Here is a 21662-nt window from a genome sequence, read left to right on the forward strand (position 1 = left end):
GGGTCATCTTGGGCTTCATAATGTACAGCTATTTACTATAATGGTAGTTTCTAATATTATGTTGCTAAGTTTGGGAGGTACTTCCAGCATCATTTTCTAGTGCTGCGAAGTAAGGGAGAGCATCCTGACGAGTGCCACTAAATTGGGTAAACATTACTGCCTGATCTAAGTTTACATGAAACCATTCATCCATCAGTGCAGAAGACAGTGTGCACCATGACAGCTAGGATGGCGGCTGTCATACACGTTTTACACCCAAAAACCAGCTGTTGCCAACAGAAATGCCTATAAAAGAAACGCATTATGGTTTTGCTGCATTAAAGCAACATACAGTAATTTCATTCTTCACAATGCATATTTTTTTTTCTTTTTAACATAATTTCGCCTTTGTCTCAAAGTTCAAGTGAGGGGTGAAAAACATAAACCTATAATCAAAGTTAGCACATATCTCACTTTTATCATCATTGCCAACTCAAAATACAAAGTACAAAATACATAATCCAGTGATTCCATAGTTTTAACCAACTTCCACATCAGTGGCCGTTTCACAACAAGAAACAAAAGCCATTGCCGACGCGTTTTGGAAAGTTTTAATATATCCTTCTTCCTGGGATAGACTGATGTGGTATTTCAGCTGTGTTTTCCATCAACATCTGGAGTTCTACAGTGAAAACATAATACATCTCAGACTATTTATATAGTAGAAACTCACAGGATGCGAGTCACACACTTTTCCCAACCCTCATTCAGGGAGGACATATTTTGTTATGTTATGTGATGAGATATTCATAAAGCGCTTAACTTTCATTGGTATGGCCTCAAAGCACTCATGCTACCTGGATTTTTGTATTGCCGGAAGACTGCTACCTTATTGAAATTTCACAGACATGCAGTACATTAAATATCAGTGACAGATGTCAATTGCAGTGAAGGGCTAGACAATGTACCATTAGCGGTTACAGTAATATATATATATATATATATATATATATATATATATATATATATATATATATATATATATATATATATACAATCTGGTTGGACGGGTCGTCTGGCCGTATACGTGAGGAGTGGCTGAGGGGCATAACCTGGTCAACAGTTGATGTGGCACTGTGAGAGAGGTGGTGCCACCAAGGTTCATCTGTCCCAAAGCAGCTGGCTGCAGCTGTGAGCTTTGCCAGTTCAGTGCAGAGCTTCATAAGAGTTCTTAATGGCTGCAAGGATTGTAGGTGCCTAGGGGTTGAACCTGATTAGCTCTGGAGAAGCAGTTTGGGGGGAAAGACTGGTCTTAGCATTGCAATGGCAAGTCAAATGATGCTCTGTTGCTGCAAGGAGCACCTTTAGGGAGTTTCCAAAGTCTCAAAGCCACCATTATGGGGGCTCGCATACAGAGCCTTGCAAACATGGAGGAAAGTCAGTAGTACAAATCCTGAATCAAAAAAGGCAAAAAATAGGACGAACCATGTGCCATGGGAGCTACTGTCCTGTGGAAAAGAAACCTTTTCAGAGATCTTTAAATTGTATGCAAAGAAGTACAAGCAGGGAAAAAACAGGAAACCAAGCGTTTCCTGCGGCAAACTCTGTCTCTGAAACAAGTTACCAAACACGACTGTCCTGCTCAATCCTACACTGAGGGAAGGATCTGAAGAACAGCTTGCCTGTGGCTGATTGCTCCACTCAACCTCTGGAGCTCTGCGCCCCTTAGTGCCCCTGTCCATCCTAGCGCCTCCACTACTCCTGCACCCTTACTTGGAATCCCCCGCTTCCCAGCTAGGTTCGCAGTTATAAATCCCATACATTGTATTGTATTGTAGTTGTCATTTATATAGCGCCTCTTACCATTCTTATAGTCTCAATGCGCTGGTGGATGGAATGCCCTCAGGGACCAAAGGCCAAATAAGGCTCAGCAGGGCTCTGGTAGAAGGCAACCCATGAGGTTAGGCATGTGGATGGGTGCTGAGGAGAGCCAGGAGATGGCGTGAGTGCTAGAGACTCGCTATGTGCCCAGCGTGCCCAGATTTGTCTTAGGTCTTTGCTGTATACTGATGTCAGGGATCTTGAGGCGAGTCTGGCGTGAATAGGCTTCAAAACATTAAGTGTCAAGCTTGCCGGAAATGTGTTGCAGGTGGTAGCTGCATTCTACTGTGAGTGGATGGATAGCCGTGCCTGCTGCAGATGTCCACCGAAGTGGTGCTTTTATTTGTAACAAGAGCACAGAAGGAGCTTTTGTTTGGTGTTGCTGTGTTGTCAGAAAGTCTGTGGAAAAAGACCAGCTACCCTCGTTGATTCCTCTCGGCACAATGGCAGGAGTGGGGGGACTACCCTCAAGTCTTCTAGGCGCAATAGACTGGCTGACCTAATAAATCTACCAGGCGGTTACCATATGATTTAGGATAGTAGGATTGTCTAGACACCATGGATAGGCTACCTTTATAGTGTTACTTGATTTCTTCCTAGTTCTATGTACTCTGCTGACAGCCGTCAACTAACTGCGATATCAGGATATCAAGGCTGAGTTAGGATCTTTCAGTGTAATGGAAGGATTATTAGCACAGACCTTTGGTGAAAGGTGGGCTAACATCACAGATGCAGCACAAATTACTCTTCCCAGATCAATTTAATGCACGCACTGGGCATCCTTCAGAATGTCCATTACTGTTCTTTTAAGAGCAATAGAGGTGCCAGCCTAAGTTCTTCAGGAGAGATGACACTGCTAACCTTCACTGTTTCGTTTATTGAAAGCATGTGGTAAACTTGACAATTCTTCAAGAGTACCACATTTCCTCTAACAATCCATCTAAGTGTAACACATTGCATGTCTCTCCCAGACAAGTATAACACATTTCTGCACCAGCAAACTATCTGATTCTAACACAATTCCAATCCCTTCACAAACAATCTAATTAGGACCCATTCCTCTGACAATCCAAGTGTAACCCATTTCCTGCCCCTGCAATCAATCTGAGTGTAACAGAATTCCTGCTGCAGCAGTCCATCAGGGTGTAGCATCTTTCCTGCCCCAGCAATCCATCTAAGTGTAACACATTTCCTACCACCTGTGATGAATCCCATGCAGTCATCACTGTTTTCCCGGCGGTGACCTCCTCCCATGTGGCCAGCGGACGGCAGCTGCTACCTCAGCCTGACTCTGGGGGCAGCTATATGTGGGAGGATCACATTAGGGGAGACATGGCATCCCCAATTTTCCTTTGAGGATAACCCTCCGATACCTAATACCCTTATGGCCTATTGCCATACGTCGCCTCATCCTCCTATCAAGGGTAGTAGAAACCTTTTCTGAAGACCCATAGGCCAACCTTACAACTCTGATCTGACTTGTGAAATTTAGGAAAATGCCTTCTCCAATTCCACCTACCAATCATCCAGGACTGACTTGCCCTTGAAAATCCTTAAGAATTATTATTCAAGTTTATCATGTGAATTGTCAAGAATGGACATCCTTTCCACGAATTACCAAAATACTGGACGGAGGAAGAGGAACCAAACAATGCAGAGTGAACGAGGCCATAAGCCCAAAGAGTGTGCTAGTTGTAACACTTACACACCTGTGACTTGCAAATATAAAGAGCATAAGCAGAGAGTCGAGGTCTAATGCTGGCGGGAGAGAGAGCTGCACCCCTGAGTGCGGATAAAGAGACTGAAAGGCTGAGAATGGTGTGGTGGAGCCAAGAAGAAAGAAGCTGCCACGCAAATAGGACATGCTGTGGGAATGCCAGGAGCCTACAATAAACTTCTGGGCATTTACAGGTGTTAGAAAGCAGTGTCTAACTCACCGGAGCCTGGAACGAAGCAGACAAACCTAACAGAAGCCACGAGAGACTGGATATGACCGCAGGAGGAACCAGGAATGCCAACAAGAACTGCTGAGTCCACCTAGAGACAGCAGGGACACCGGGGCGTATAGGCAGCAACGCTGGGTGCAAGCAATTGTAAATAAAGCAACCAAGAGAGAAAGAACGAGAGAGCGTATTGTTGAAAGGGGAAATGAACTGCGATTGAAAACCTTACAGGTATGGGAATGTATACAGTGCAAAAATATGGAAACCCAGACAGGATTATATACCAGGCAGATATATTATCAAACAAAGTAAATGTGCAAGTCTGGAGAGGGCAGGGAGCCCATTTGAACAGAAGCCCTGACAGGAGAGTATACAAGACAATTATAAGTGGTTAATACAAGAAACCCTGGCAGGATAGTATATCAGGCAATTACAAGTGTGTGAATACAAGAAGCCGTGGCTGGAGAGTACCAGGCAGTTACAAGAAATGTGCTAAAGTTAAAGAGTTCCTAAGAAGAAATATCAGGAGTAGAAAAAGGATTGTGTTAACCAGGAGTAAAGATATCCTTAGAGAAATATCAGGACTATGAAAGGAATTGCGTTAACCATGAGAGAAGGCGCAAAATCCTGGCAGGAGAGTATATCAGGTATCCTGAAAGAGACAAGAGTAGAAAACCAGACGGTTTTGTGTGTCTGTATCGTTGCTGGTCAGGAAAGGCACAAGGAGCTGTTATTTCCAAACATTTCAGAATGTACAGAGGCATCCAGGGGAAGGGAACCACCCTCTGGAGCAAGGATCTTTATCATTGAAGACCTTTTGTATTAAAAGTGGAATCCAGGTGAAGGGAGCCACCCTGTGTATCAAGGATCTTTATCCTTGAATAACTTTTGTGTTGGAGTTATTTATTCTTCCTTTTTGAACATTTTACATTAGAATTTAGTTCATAGTGTGAGGGTCAGAATAGAACTTTGGAGCCGGGACAGTTTTGTTTTGGACTATCTGACACAGACAGATCCTTAGTTTTTGGTTTAGGTAGGGAAGCTACTCTAAGAACAGGGTCAGAGAGGCATTTTCACAACACCTTTTAATTTCAATAAAAGTCTTTAACCAAAATCATGACTCACTTATGTCCAAGTTTCATTTCTGACTTGTCGCACCCCAAATCCATCTAAATGCGGCACATCGATTACCCCTCAAAAAGCATAAATGCAATACATTTCCTACTCCGCAGTCCCGCCAAGAGCAATATACAGATTGCTCACAATGCATCTAGCATTACTATCCAGGTGCATGGTCAATTTACATACTGTTGTAACATGAAGGTGGTAAAGGAGTACTTCTCCATGGCAGCTTGTGAACCAGGCCTAGGGCTAGCACTCGTATCTTCAATTTTTAGTTTGAGCTATTAGGTGATGCTGAAGCTCCACCTCTAAGCTGAAACTATTGCATCAGATACAGCTAGGTAGAAATAAATGGGATATGAGGAGGAACACAAAGCTTGTAGATGTTGTTTGGTCATTTACGCCCCCATTGACTGTCCATGGCCATGCTAATCCCTATAGCCATTCCCAGCCACTTCCTGCCCTTCCTTCCCAAAACACATCCTCTTGGGATCTGTTTGTGCTAGCTTTATCGAGCCTTACACCTAACTATGTGCCAGAGGTGCACAACACTGTTATTTTCAAGCAGTCTTCTAAGAGTCAATGACTTTATTTGATCTGTAAATGCACTATTGGTGCAATAGAAATGTCAACCAAGTCTGCCTTCACTCGGTTTAATGAGCACTATACGTGTCCTTCACTGAAGTCCTATAAAATCAAGCATTGGCAAATCCAACAGTTTTGGCATGTGTGTAAGTATTAGGCATTTGCCAGGCCCTGCTATTATATGCCCAGATATTCATACCATTTTGCAGCTGATGCCATTAATGGAGAGTTAATACCGCTATGGCAGTGCCTGACAAATGCCTTTCCCATGCCCACACAAAAGTCAAAAGTGTTATCATTGCTAATGCTTGTTATGCCTGCGATCAGTCGAACTGCAGAGTTTTGAATCCATGGCTTTTCCAGAGCAGATATTGGCGTAGCGCTATTATTGCAGTGGTTCAGTCTAGATCAAAGACGTGCAGCTGCAATAGGAGCTGGAAGACTGGAGGGATGCAGGCCAAACGCCTTTGCACCATCTTTAGGGAAAAATAGCAGCTCTTGTAACACAAGATATCTCCTTGTCTCTTAACACGTTCACGTTCATGTTAAAAGTACCAGGAAACGGAGCAGGTCCCAACCGACCTGGCCAAAAGTCTGTTTTCCATAGATATTTTGGGGTTTGGCTATTTAGAAGATATTCCATTCCATAAGCTATATTTTGACAAACAAGTCGTAAAAACGTGCATACCTTTGCACATCATAAAATGCATAAAACAAAAACGCATATTCCAATATATTAAAATAAAATGCACACTCAAGTTTCTATATTGGCTGTCATCACAGTCTTTGCTGTTTCCTCATCTGTATCCTCCAAACCCACTTCAGGTATTGGGTGGTGGCACACACTGCCGGAATGTTGGCTGCATTTAGACAAACTGCAATCGCCTCATCCATGGATCTCCACCCCCGGAAGAGTGGTTTTCAAAAGTGTCTCCTCAGGGGCAATGTCTCAGGGCACAGCATGATCACATGCCTCACGTCCTTCATACCATTCCTGCAAAACATACAGGTAGATGAGGCATCATGATTCCTATTGCATCAACTCTGCAGTAGGAAAAGTCCAAATTCGAAATTTCACATACAGAGACCTTTCAAACTTGGGGCTAATATAACCCAGGTAAGACTCATAGCCCACCTCAGTCTTAATTGCAAGGTAGCCTGCTAACGATTCGGAGGATGTAGCTTTAGCCGAAGTATCCCGCTGAGTCTTAGCTGATGCAGAGGCTGTGACTCCGGTTTTACAGTGTGTAGTAATAGCATGCCGGTCACTCCAGTAGTCGCCAAGACCCAGATCCGTCAAGCACCTCTTTACATGGGCTGCCCACATCAAATTCCTGGCTCCTTGCTGGGATAGCACATCCCCGCAGTGCTTCTCAATATTTAAGAAGGTTTTTATTGGACCACAACCGAACCCAGTAAAGAACCGGGCGCAATTGACAAACATACTCTATTCCCTGCATCCCCCTCTCGAGATGCACTGGCAGACTCGGGGAGCAGATTAGCAATCGCAATACATTCCTCAAATACTTGTTTTCAACTACTGCCAAGGTGTGTAAATGAATCTGCCCCCACAACTCTGCTCTGTACATCGCAGCTTGCCATGCCTGAGCTATATATGCTTTAATTGAAACACGCACATCCCCATTTCCATGTTGTGTGGTGAACCTGGCAAGTGTGCCACTTAACCTCGTCAGTATTATCCTGGCCTTTTCGAGCTGCATTGACCAAAATCAGGTTGCCACTATCTTACACCAAGTGGAAACTTGCTCAATCACACCTTTGTCCAAAGCTAGTTTCAGTCCCTTTTATTTTCCTCCTACCATTGGTTTTAAGGATCATGGCTTTTGTCTTCTCGACATTCAATGCCAAGCCATTTCTTTTACAAAATGCAGTGAATATATCCAGCTGTTTGTGGACATCCGCAGGTGTCAATGATAACAAAACCGCGTCATCCGCGAACAACAGTGCCAGTAATCTATATTTGCCAACAACGGTGCATTGGTCCGCGCGGCAAACAGTTCTTCAATCACGCCGTTAATAAACAGACAGAAAAGTTTGGGAGCCAAAACACATCCCTGTCAGACGCCCTTGATTATTCCAATGCTGCCGGAGGTTCTCCCATCAATACCCCATCTGACTACTGCGGTTTTGCCCATATATAGGCTATGTATTGCAGTAATTAAGGGACCCGGGAAACCCTCCTACCTAAATACCTCCCAGAGACGCTGCCTGGGAACAGTATTGAAAGCAGTGCGCAGGTCCACAAAGATTGCATACACACTAACCTTTCTCAGGACTGCATACTTGTCGCACACCAACCTTAGTCGAAGACTTTGGTTGACTGTGCTCAGTCCTTCCGAGAATCCAACTTGACGATGGTTGATTATCATCCTGCTACTAGCCCAAGATTTCAAATGTGCTAGCAAGGACCTTGCAAATATTTTTCACCCTGCGTCCAGCAACGAGATGGGCCTATAATTCAAGTGGTCATCTCTAGGACCTTTTTTGTAGATTGGGTTGGGACCAGCTCTGCTCTTCTCCAGGACTCTAGTACCCCATTTATACTCAGGATTACGTTAAATAACCTAGTCAGGTATGGGGCTCAGACAGCAATCTTATTACCCAACTTCAGGCACAGTAATGCGTTACCCACCTCTTCACAAGTTAACGTCTACAGGGGGTTGATGTGCCACTCGCCAGGGCTAATTTAGAAGATATATAGCATCTAGCCCAGACGCTGCACTAGCTCTGCATATGGTGCAACACTAAGGCAGTTTTAACCCATTTTATGCTCATAGGTTTGCTGGACCGGGCAGACTGGCGTAAAGTTCCTTGGTTGCTTTTTGATTAGTAAACACCTGATTCGTTCATGGCACCAGCACTTTTTTCTTTCTGCACTTTGCAACTTGTTTCACTTGAAAATGTCTATAAGAATTTGCTCAGTGGTAGGGTTAGAGAAGAGCGTGAGTCTCTAGAACTCCAGGTTAACGCCAATAGATCTTTATCCGCCATTAGTCGGCCCGATACTTTGCAGCCTTACCTTGCTTGGAGTCACAAGAGGACTGACAGATGGCTGATCACAAGAGCAGGATTCAACTGCCTGCTGCTGAAGGCAAATATGTCTTGGCGGTGTGGTCTCACTGACTCTCCTAGTTGCCCTCTGTGTAGGGACCCTGTTGAAGGCATTTTGCACTTGGTGATGTCTTGCCCGGCTTATCAACATATCAGACAAGTCACCATCCTTCCTGTTCGTAGGCATTTTAACGTTACGCAATGTTGGGCAGCTTTATTTTATCTGCTCATGGCCGACTCTCCGTACGCAACCTGGGCTTTTTAAAGTTTTTTAGGGAAGGCTATGCTTGTTAGGAAAGCTGTAATCAGTAATCAATTGTAAAATGTTTTCTTGGGTCTTGCTGTTCATTAATTTTGATATTTTATTTGTAACTGGTAGTCTATGTGATTTAACTTTTCATCTTATGGATCATTTTTAGTTGTTATAATGTAATTTGTATGTTGTATTTTTATCTTCTTTTTTTGTTCTAGTGTGTTTGTTTAATGGTTATTCATCCGAATAAACATGATGAACTGAACTGATATTTTGTACCAACAAAGATCATGATGTCATTGCTATTGCCATAATGATTGATACGGTTAGATGGCATGGCACCGCTGTGCCAACTGTTCTGAAGGAGACCAGCTTCGAGATGCAGTACATTTGCTGTACATCCCGTCTGCAAAGTATTTATGTGTCCTCTGTTGTCATGTAAAACTGGATCCCAAACCAGTAGATCTACACTAAAATAGCCGGCTTGGCATCAAAGACACCCGTGGAAATTCACCAGATGCCAGCAATGACTAACTCTTATAGAGTTCAAGATTTGACATCTGCATGGGGCTTTGGTGCTTAGGAACCTGCAAGAGATGGGTTGGAGTTGGTTGAGGTGGGATTCCCGGCTCGTCCCTACTGGCTCATTGTGTGCACATCACCCAGCCTGTTCCTCCCATCAGCTAATGCATGTCTCATTAGCTGCAGTCGGGGAGTGGATCTTCATCCTGCGGCAGACCCCACCTTCTGCTGAGAGACGTTGCAGTGTCTTAAAAGGCAGATTGTTGCTACCTTAATTGCATTGCTCTTCCTGCAACCAGGGGCAATATTTGAAGGGTACTCATGACTCACTCCACCGACTTACTCACCTCTGCCAAAGCACCACATTGTGGTGCTCCAATGCTCTTCTGCATATCCTAATTCAGCTTTCGTAAAAGGCTTGTACCAACATTGAAAAATGCGGCAACTGACATTGGGAAAGGACCAGAACTTTTAAGGGAACATCTTTTTGCTCTCGTTAAAAAGTACCACCATGTCGCCTGCCTACTTACTTCTCCTTCTCTGGTTCCGGGGATCATCAGCCTTTATGACCCAGCACCCGGGCACTTCTGCTGATCTGCTCACTACCTGCCATCAAGGCACCCTACATCTTAACTATGACCACCCACTTGCTGTGTTTCCACCTTTCCGCCTTCATGGTGGACATGTCATCTGTACTCACCTCCTCTGCATCATCAACTGTCATCAATACTCCAGGGAGTCAATCTTGCCTTTCACACACTTCACCTTCACCCTCACTCGTACCCCGACTTCACATTTAAATTCATCTCCTTCAGGCCACCATCTCTGATGACAGTGCCATGCATTTTCTAAGCTCAACCTGCTTCCGTTATTCACCTCTTTCTCCCCATCCATCAAAAGCACCGCCCACCTATCAGCTCCACGGCATGCTGCGTAGTGCTCACTTTGCTGCCAAGCATGCCACTGAAGTCAACCACCTCGTCTCTGACAATCACCTTGCCATTTTCTGTTTCACAGCCACCTGCTCTTCTCTGATCAACGAGATGCTTCCCGCGGTTTTCAATATCATTACAACAAACCACCACACAGGCAGAGGCGAACATCGTGCATTCACCCACCGGACTTCACTCTGCTCTATGACCACAGACTTGCTTCTCCCTACCCTCTCTTAATGTCAGCTACACCACTGCTGCCCTTCTCATTCTTTCACATTCTTATGCTTTGCCATCCTCCTGGCCCCATGCAGAGGCGTTGCCAGTGGGGGGCTGAGAGGGGTATAGCGCCTGGTCTTTTGGTTGTAGCCCCAGATTGAAGCTCAGAAACTACAGTCAAAAGGCTAACTAGCCTCGAGTCCCAACAGTCTCGACATTAGCTCAGCCCCAGATCTTTTCCAGACCTAGCAACACCCCTGGCCCCATAGCCACCTTCAACACTGTCTTCATTTGCACCCTTGGTGAACTCTGTCTCCCAGTCTAACCTTCTCATGCTCATAAACGTTAACAGTTCAGTTGACTCCACCAAGAAACACTCATCCCACTATTTCACTCAAAATATGGAAGCACTTGGCCTCAACCACCTGATCCAGGGCCCCACTCATTGCAAAAGTCACACCCATGAGCATATCTGCTCTCTCAACATTAACTTGTAAACCTGCTTGGATGCCTTGATTATTACCCTGCCTGATCCCTTCTGCCTCCCTTTCGTGATCCTTCTCTCTTTCTCAGCCTCTCGCCCCCTCCCCTTCTCCAGTTCCTCCGGCTGTACCTTCCGACACATTGTCAGACATTGTTCCCTGGTCCCTTTGCTATGTGACTGTAACGCTGTCTCTCCAATCTGCATCTCCCCAATGACCTGCTTGGAACCGCATAAGGCTCGCAGTTTACCCTCTCCTAAGCAACCACATTGCAATTCAGGAAGCACCGTGCCAAATGGTCTGCTAATGACATCCTCGTAGCCAAGCAAGAACCGCTGAACTGGCCACTTAAACAACTCTGTGTCATTCTTGTAGCCCTGCCAAGGGGGCTCCCAAAACCATCCTCCAGTCCCTCCAAAGATTCAGAGGCTGGCTCAGCCCCTGACCCGCCCCTCAATCTCTCATTTGCTTTCTTCGAACTTGACGCAAGTCATGTTTATAACACAGGAAAATGTACTCGAGCAAGTTTAGCTTTTTTTCTAACATTTTTCATTAACAGTAGCACCCAAAATGGTCTTTTTAATTTTGTTCATTTTTCTGACCTTATTGCTTTTTTTCCCCATTCCAGAAACTCGCCCCTGGAGAGGTAATTTATTTTAGTCAATCACTACCACTTGCGGCCCACACACCAAGCCGAGACGCATAGGCGATTCCTTCTGAAGCACAATGTGTCCGCAAAATGTTCGTGGTCACAGTGACCAGTTTTGTGCGTCGCAAGTTGAGTATGGAAATGGCAATTTTCAGATATGTTGTGTTCAATACTTAAGCCCAAATGTTGATATAACTGACATAGACGCCCTACTCCCAAATGGCTCTGTTGCTCCCCATTCTTGCTGGCGCATCCTAAAACCAGTCTTGTCTCTGAAGAGGATGAATGCTTTGCTGCCCAAGATGTGGAAATCCGGAACACTCTCTGATTAGCCCTCAGCAGGTTTTCCCCAGAAATCCCCTTCAGAAAGCAACTTGAGCACCTCTTTTCTAAACACACCTGGGCAGTCTCGACCCATCTATAGGGCAAAAGGGCAGGGCCCAAAGTGCAGGCCCATCATGCTTGTTTGGGACAGATATTTTTGGCCCAAAGTGGGCCAGTTTGATCAGTTACATAATTGTGCAGTTAGTTGTTTTGACCAGTATCATTAAACAAACATTCCTTAAAATGAACAATTTGGAACACATTTAACCAAAAACCCCCTCTTTGATGCTGCTCAAATAGTCTCGCACACAAGGACCTATCTGCCATTTGCGAATGTGGCCCACTTTTTGATTGGTTCTCAAGCCAATTTTATGCTCCATTCCGATCGTGCAGCAGAGGTAGATCGTAAGCGCCAACAAACTCTTCGGGGGTAGTGGGAACTGCAGTAATGCTGTCACTCAGTCACTCATATGTTAAATAGTGAAGATCTGACCATTTTTGCTACTTGTATGTTTGTGGTTGCCCCCTAAATATATTCCCAAAGATTGATTCAGGATAATATATTGGTGGATAGGGGGAAGCACCTCTTGACGATTACGCACCCTAGAAACGGTGACTTTACTCATTGAATAAGCTGAGCAAGAAGGCGTTTTTGGATTGGAAATTCACACAGATAAATATTGAAAAATAGACTAGAAACTCTGCATCGTGCTGTGAAAGGCGGGTGCTTTACTCATGCATGCCTCATAGTCTGGTAGCGCGTTCCAATTTTCCCCTTCCAACCCAAATCCCAGACATGGGAACGTCTTTTCCAGAAACATGAAACACATTTTCTGTTCGGCTGACTGAAATAGTTTGTCAGACATGTCTGTTTTTCAAGGGTGAGCGCGGTGCCGAAACTCGCTCAAATCAATAGGTTTGAACTCAGAGTTGAGCGGCTGGCGTCTCCCATTTGGTGGTTGTTCATCTTTTAAATGGCTGATAGACCTCAGCCCAAACAAGTGCAGTATCAAACTCAAAGCAGACGATATCTACTAGAGCGTGATCAACGCACAAGTAGCCAATGAGATCATTGACAATCCAACGATGAAAGCAGCGGCCGGGAAATCTAACTGCAAGGATTACGGAGATGTTTGGATGCATCTGGGGACGGTGAAGGTGGACAGGTATGCATCTACGTCATTGGACAACCTCATGGGAATTAGCACAGTACACCATAGAAACCTCCAACAACCTGTCTGCCACACCATGAAGGCCACTATCACGGCAGCTTCCTAAGAAACATTTGAAAGATCAAGACCCTTGAATTTCCTGTGCCAGCCTCAAAGTACTACCCTTCCCATGGTAGCCCGCCTCATCATCAAATCCTACATCATCAATTTCCATCTGTAGGCCTGATAAAGCCAACCCTAGTGCCCTTATATGGAGATGAGCCATGGTCTTGATTTTATCGATGACACAGAGGCAAGTATTATGCAGCTTCAACAAGCAAAAGCTCTTTTCTGAAAAATCCTTGTGAAGAAGAAATTGAAGCTCACAGGGTGAATTCAACAACATACATCTGCCCCATTCCACAAGAGTTTGCTCTTTTCTGTCAGCAAAACTGAGCACTAATTGAGCCCAACAAACTGCATACTACATTTTCATAGCTCTTGTTTTGCAGCCTTCATGCTCGGCGCATGAGTCCCACTGATTAGATGAGGAGTTTTCTTCTCTTTTCCAAGGAAAATCCAAGAGAGGCAAATATTTCATGCGGGAAGAGACTGCAATAAAGTCTCCACAAATTATACAGTGTTAAGCAACTGGGGAACAAATCCACATTTCTTAACCATAAACATAACCAATACGGCAATACCCAAACAAACATGAATAGTCATAAACATCATTATTGAACTTATTTGTTCACATTCGCAGGTTAAATTGTCTCAAAGCTTTCAGTAAAATGTTGCCATTCATATACATTTTTTTTTTGTCAAAACCTGCATGTTACGGTATGTCCAGATACTAAGACTGTGTACTTTCCAAGCTTGACAACTATCAATTAGGACACCTGATCACCAGGTTTGAAGAAAGAAAATAAATGTAATAAATTGATAATGTCTGACATTCCAGGTTTTATCCTCTAGTGTGGTAGCATGCAGGAAGGCCTGAAAGGTCTTGCAAACTCTTGCTGAGTATACCCCAAAACTGACGCATCCTCTACTGCCTCCTCACCCACATTGGAGGAGTAGAGGAAAACAGCAGTAAATGCGGCCTTCTCCTGGACATCAACAACCAAGGCCTCGACACACTGAGGATCTCTGGTCACAACTTCATAGGTTCGCAGGCCCCCAATGACTCATAACTTAGGCTGCACTAGAAATGGTTCATATAGGACCAGGCTCGTGTCACGTTTAGTTGTACAGCAAATCCAGAACATTGCACCTTCTGGATATCAGACATAAATGCATGGCAGGTTAATGTGACAATGATTTGATGGGCCCTTCCATTTTATCCTGGACTTAGATTCTCCACCTCCACGCAATGGAAAAATCATGACCTAGAAGCAGGATAGGTCAGAGGCAACGTGCTAGCCTTAGAAGCAAGACAACACGGAGCAACACAGGTTTGATCCACGGGTCCACGCTTAGAACCCTGTGGGTACTAAGCGTGTTATAAATAACATATCATATCATAACTGTGGCTCTTGTGCAGATGACACATGGTGTACTCCACCGGGAATCTATTGCATCAGAGTCATGGCTGCTGGTGATCGAGGCGCCAAGATTTGGGGACTATGCAGGGAAGGTCCCGTGACGTGGGCTGAGAATGATTTTGATCATTGATCGTTCAATGAACCTTAGTGCATAAGGGCCAAGTTGGGGTTGTGGGCTGTTGGGGACTCGCCCCATTCAATTAAAAACATTCTTGTTGTGCTTCCGTGCTTGAGCAGATATAAAGGCTTCTTAAATGTGAGTCTGCGAGACAGCACTAATGCCGTAGCATACAGGACCTGAGCCTCTCCAGATTTGGACTGAAGAAGGAGAGGCTGTCTAGAGAATTGATCCCCAACTTAAGAGACCTCTTTTGGTCCTTGTGTGTGGACAGGGGGCTGGAGCGGGCTGCAGAGAGACAGGCGTGTTCCTATCACTTCTGGCTCAAATGGGTGGTGGGTCTGGAGCCTTATTTATCCTGGATCCCTGGTAGGAGAGTGAGTCCAGCATTGTTTAAGAATTGGTTTCATTTAAATGTTAGAAATCAAGAACATGTTAACTATAAATAAGTTAATCCTTTTGAAATATAATGAACTCAGAGAGGTGGTCCTTTTTTAGGGTGCCTCTTGAGAGCATAGCATGACACAAATCTTGCCCTTCTTTCCTTTGTTCTTTGACTCTCACTGATATTTGTACCGCAGCCAATCAACAAACATTAAAGGGCAGCGTTTAGGCCTCAAAGGAAAATGATGTGCGACACCCTACATTTCCTAGATATAAACAGGGAGTTAGTGTCTGAAACAGGGGAAGGCATATTTAACCCACTGCCCCAAAATGCTAATAATTATTTCTCATAACCACTCCCTTATAAGGAAGAGCTAAGGGGACTAGAAGTAATAGGTGTCGTTTCTGAGTTTACTGTACAATAGATCGTGTGTTGAGTTATGTTTAGAGGCTTGTATACTGTGTCAGTCACCACCATAGTGGTCTAAACAGCGCAAGGTTTGTCCAGAGAGTGTCCCATTGTGTGTGGCCCTGTCAGGGGGTATCTAGAGCTTGGTCTTGTATTTGTATTTTATTTGAATTTTATAGAGCGCTTTACTCCAAAGCATGTTCTTAGAGAGAATAGAAAAAAGGGCAGCAGAGGTGGGAAAAGGGCAAAGGGGAGAAAGCTAAACAAAAGTACATTAAGTATGTGTACAAGTAAGAAAGGGGGGAGGGAAATGGATATGATATGATTGGTTATTTAGAACGAGCTTAATACCCAGAGGTTTCTAAGCGTGGACCTGGGAATCAACCCTGTGTTGCTCCACGTCATCTTGTTTCCAAAGTGAGCAGGTTGCCCCTGAGCTATCCTCACGATCCTACCATGACCTAGGATGGAGTTTGCAATAGTTTGCATGCCTGTAAAGCCAGTGTGCAGTCATCACAGTTTAGCGCCTATTAAAAAAGGGCAAACGCGTAATGCTCCTGTGAACTAGCATATAACCGTGTGGGTAGTTTCTAGTACTTATCAGTAAATTCTGAAATTAGTCACTGAGTGGTTGCAAGATGGGCTTTAGATGTGCATCAGCATATCAATGAATTGTGGAGGCCTGTCTGTTCGATGTTACCGTAACCTGATAGACCCAAGTTAGAGATGTGTGGGATTGCCCAGCCAACAATCAGAAGGGGCAGAGTGGACTGTGTGCAAGGCAATTGCTGCGGACACATAGAGAAGGCAAAATCAGGTGTGTAGACTGTGTCTCAGAGAGTCATACTTGCATGAACACATATTGAGGGATGTGTGCAGTGGGAGGCAATAGTGTAATATTCTTATAATATAGTGCAATATATTGTCTGAGAGCACAGTCCCTGCACAGCCCAAGGTTCCTTTATAGTGAGAATGCATTTGCTCCATGACTGCCAGAACAGAAGGGTTGGACACACTTTGGCCCTCATTACGACCCTGGCGTTGGACCATGGTGCTATTAGCACCATGGTCCATGCCAGTCTCCGCCATGGTGGATGGCGGAATTACCGCCCCATCACAAGGTTGGCGCAGGCGGTAATTCCCCATTCACCATTTGCCCTTCCCCATTCCCATTTTGCCCCATAGGGCATAATGGGAATGGGGAAGGCGATACTTACGGCACCGCTAATAGCGGTTGCCGTAATTATCGCCAAGGTCCCTTTGCGGCATCCACTTTAACGGCTGGTCTACACCAGCCGTTAAGTAAGGGTCCCACAAAGGGACCTTGTAATCAGGCGGTAATGGTTTAACGGCGCCGCCGCCTTTTACGGCGCCGTTAAACCGTTACCGCCTGGGTCGTAATGAGGGCCTTTGTGCTCATATACTGCTATATGCTATTGTAAGGCCACCTCAGGGCACTGAGCGAAGGAGCACAGTAGATAGTCTTTGATGCTGCAGGCCAACAATGTAAGCATCAGTGCATCTAGCAGTCTCAACTGGAGGGCCCATCAACCCCGAACGGCCATGAATGGTTGCTTGTACAGTAGTACTATAATCTGCATAAATTATGTTTTGTTAACTGCGGTGAGGTGCTCAAGGCCCTAAATCCATGGCCAAAATTACTTGGCCACCATTTGAAAATCGGCTGACCCAAGGAAATGGTTATGTATTTTTCCAGAGAATCCGTGGCAAGTTACGGCTCTGCTTTTGACATGATTTCCAAGGAGGCTGGAATTGGAAGAGAAGCGGGCCAGTCTTGTGTCCCAAAGTGGAGAGAATGGGATGGAAACACAAAACAAATTGCTTCAAAATAGACTCACAGGCAAGCGAAATGGTTATCTGGGAAGCTGATACACTTGGAAACCCTTTAAAAACAACGGCTTGGTTTGTGTAAAACCTGCCAAAGCATACATGAATTTTCTCCAAAATGGACCCCAGACTGGGAGCATTGCCACCAGCAAGACAAGGGGAGATTTGGGCAATTGATAAGCTTGGATATCCTTCACAAACCCTTTTAAAACACAGGTGGGAATAGACTGAAACCTGCCAAAACACTAAATAATTTGTTCCAAATTGGACTCCCGGACAAGGTACTTTGACAGCTGTAAATGAAATGGGGAATTGGGCAGCAGACATCATTGACATCTTTCACACACCCTTTAAAATACAGGAGAGATTGCATTCAAACCCATGGAAATCCAAATCTATATGCACCAAAGCAGACTTATAGACTAAGGCACTTTTCTTGGAGCAGGAGAACTGCATTTTTGATCATTCAGCAGATTTCCAAACACCTTTTCCCTTCAGGGTATGCCAGAGGGAGGAATGGGGAGCTGCGGAATTCTGTGAAAGAAAGCAAACAAGGCAAACAAAGGTTTAAATATACACACACCACAGACACACACGCATGTCAAATGCCAGGGCTGTGGCTCTTTGTTCTTAAAGATTTCCTCCTTACAAACCCCTCAGCATTTTCAAGGTCACCAGTTCTAGGGTTTGGCATCAGAAGCACGGCTGGAGTATAATATGAGATTATTGTGTTTTATTAATTGGTATCTGTACAGCAATAGTACATCTGCCTCCTAGCTCTGTGGGTGTGAAAACCTTGACTAAATTACTTTCCTTTGTATGCATGTCTCAATTTCCATTTGGGCATTAACTGTATCATGAGAACTACCCAAGGAAGAGACTTATGGATTCTTGGCGCCTTCACACACTTTTGTACAGGCGCGTTATAAATACCTTATCATATCATATCATATCATTAAAGCTAGCAAGCAAAAATACAATTTGGCTAATAAAAGGATCACCTGTGAAAGATCATACATCATTTTCTACAACAACAAAAACTGCACTGTAGCATACAGTGATTTGGAAGTGTTGTTGCAAGTAGCGGGCAAGAATGGTGCACCAAAGCTGCAGAAGGGTTCCTTACAAGACAAATTTACATTAAATTAGATGACATATCATATCCCTTTAAGAAATCAGAAACATTTGTTCTAATTTTTTGACATGCCTCGTTAGATTTCGTGATTTGTATACTTTTATGCAACCCAGGAAACCCATGCTACTCAATTATAATTTGCGATTTGTGGTGATAGATTATGGATTTATGTTTTAATATGCTTTTGATTTAATAATAAGAATTTTCTTGAAAAGTAGAAAATTGAGCCCTTGTTCAAATGTTTTGTCGGTCAAGTAGATACAAGGATGGCCAAACCAATTAAGCAATATAGCCAATGGCATTGGGAACAGGCGCACCACCATCTGAAACCTCTCTTTCAAATGTTCCTTAAAGAACAATTCAACCCCACCCTACTGCTTGGCATACATTGTTTTCTGGCACCTAACAAGAGGAAGTCAGGTGAGGCATAGTTTGCAAAATGACACTTCTCTGAGAATTGTACCAATCCCTACTCGGCCGGTAAACACTTGTGTACGATTTTTATTATATTGTTAAACCGATTGCCTATTAAATGTAAATAACAATGTTATTTTTTTTTATTTCAATGTAGAATCCAGAGCAGATTTGGAAGACGTAAACAGCGTAGACCGAACATACCTCCTACAAAATCTGCCGGCTTTTCTGGATAAAAACAATTTTGAAGCAATGGCAGAGGATATTATGATTAAAGAAGGTAAACATTAAATAATTCCATTCTAAACAGTTGTAGTTTCATGCCACGAGAATTCAGAACTCAGACCTCAGAGCCCCAAACACTATGGGGTCATTATAGGTTTGCCGGTATCCCGCTGGTAATTCCGGCAGGATACCGGCAATCTGCCCTACCGTTTCCGTCAGCCTGATATCCTGATATTACTGGGATATTACAGGTGGTTGAAAGGGCAGTAAATGCCCATTCCATGGAGTCCTATGGGACTCCATGGAGGGGATTTCAGGTATTTCTGGCTCTGGTAATACTGTTGCCGATAATACCTGCAATTATTTGCCAGTGGGGGTCTGATTTACCTCCAGCTCTTGGCTGGAGGTAAATCAGTGACCCCCACCGACAAACCTATAGTTTCAAGAGCTGGAGGTAAATCAGACCCCCACTGGCAAACCTGTAGTTTGGTGGTGCATTAAAAGTGCCATTACTGGATTTACTGGCACTCTTACAGCACCGCCAAACTTATAATGACCTCTATGAGTATACTACACTTTCCTTCCTGCACCAAACTACTCATGAACCGCATGAAGATACCTATCACAGGTTACCAGGCCCTGTCCAGTCGACACCAGCACACGCCACAGCACTGCTCATGTTGGCCCCCTACCTGGCTGCTGTGCCTCACACCCTTGGGGTTCCTCCACCCTTGCACTTGGCCAGCGACCTCCTCCCCTGGCACCCTTTGGCACTTCCCTCGCAGTCTCCCCCCAGCACTTGCCTATTTCTTTCTCCCTCCCCTCCCCTATCTCCTGCACTTCTCTTCACTGCACTTGCATGTCCGAATGTCACAAGGCCTAGTAGGACCACGATTGTATATATACTATCTTTTTTGCCATTACTATTTATACCCTCGTTCCCTCCCCCTTTGTCTTGTGCTGCCTGGAAACGCTTTTTTGTTGGATAGGCACCTAACAAATGCTCAATAAATAAAATAAATTGTTCTCTCTTTTTCCCCAAGTTCTTCTCCAATGCAGTGCCTCCTCCATTCACTTATCTATCCTTTATTATCCCTCTCACATCTATGACACCTCCTTCGCTCTGTCACTCTCTCTCGGGAGGATAGCTCAGGGGCAACATGCTCGCCTTGGAAGCAAGACAACAAGGAGCAACACAGCTTCGATCCCTGGGTCTGTGCTTAGAAACCACTGGGTATTAAGCGCGTTATAAATAACCTATCATATCATCTCTCTGTACTCCAGCTCTCTTATGCCTTATCCTTCTCCTCTTCCCTCTAGCTTTATTTCTACTCTTTTGCTGAATCCTCTCCCCTTCAGCGTCATTCCTTCTCCTCTACTCACTACTCTCCCATCTGGGGTTAGTCCTGCTCCTCTGCTCAGTCTTCCCCTTATTGGCTCTATTAAGTCCAATCCTCCTCTTGTGCATTCTACTTCCTTCAGGCTTCCCCGGCTTCTATTACTGCCTCCAGTTCCTTCTGCTCTCCGCCGTCTGCTCATCCTCCTTCATCCTCTAGCATTGCTTATGCTGTGCTCCCTCCATCACCCACACCCAACGTGAAGTGTGGTGTCTTTTTATGCTCCCATGTATCTGCCACTCCAGTCCACAGTGGACTGATTCTGATCAGCTGTGGTGCACTGTCCACAAAGTTGATTGGTCCAGACAGCATGGCCAAGTGAACCGAACAGACATGTAGGACATCCACTATCTTATTTTCCAGATTCTGCTGGCGAGGGAAGCTGATGCTGGTTTTCTCTTGGACCGCTGCTGGTCAGCATGACCTCATATGACCCACAGGCTAACTTCCTGAAAGCTGGTCAATGATAAGAGGGAAAATGATTAGTCTCGGGAGGATAGCTCAGCAGCAAAGTGCTTGCCTTGGGAGCAAGACCACAGGAGCAACATTTGTTTGATCCCCGGGTCCGCGCTTAGAAACCTCTGGGTATTAAGCACGTAAAAAAAATAACCAATCATATAACCTGCGGTCTGCCTAATGTGAATCCAGTGTTGAAAATGTATTGTTGGTGGGCAGCGGGCGGGTGATTTTCCTATGGGTCTTCCTGCTACACATGATCATCTAATGCATAGCACCAGTGGCTACCCTACTGGGGCAATAGATGTTCAAAACAAGTTCATGATGTTTCTAGCATTTGTTGAGTTAAAGGGCGTTTTGGTCACTGAACTCATGACCAAACAAAAGGCAGTGTTTTGGGCAAATAGGGTCTTTGTCCAGCTTGATAGTTGATGGTATCATGGGAAGTGCCATTTCCTTTGCAGGATAATATACATAAATGCAAGTATTACTTACAAAGTAGTCTCGACTGAAACACCACATACTTGGTGGCTAAACTCCACACGGTTCCATGTAATAATGTCCCCACAAAAATGTCTCCTGACAAAAAAGTCACTGTTTTTTGTAGAGACATTATTA

The 21662-nt window shown here is 44.5% G+C and overlaps 1 protein-coding gene across 1 annotated transcript in view; it reads left to right on the top strand.

The window, feature by feature from the left end:
- Positions 1-21662, top strand: part of UTS2 (urotensin 2) — a 63480-nt gene that overhangs the window by 34213 nt on the left and 7605 nt on the right. Inside the window, exon 2 of the mRNA XM_069612172.1 lies at positions 19124-19246. Coding sequence (XP_069468273.1) covers positions 19124-19246 — 123 coding nt within the window. The remainder of the gene's footprint in view (positions 1-19123; positions 19247-21662) is intronic.

This window comes from Ambystoma mexicanum, chromosome 8, assembly GCF_040938575.1.
Source record: "Ambystoma mexicanum isolate Mex_15411 chromosome 8, UKY_AmexF1_1, whole genome shotgun sequence".
NCBI lineage: Eukaryota > Metazoa > Chordata > Amphibia > Caudata > Ambystomatidae > Ambystoma > Ambystoma mexicanum.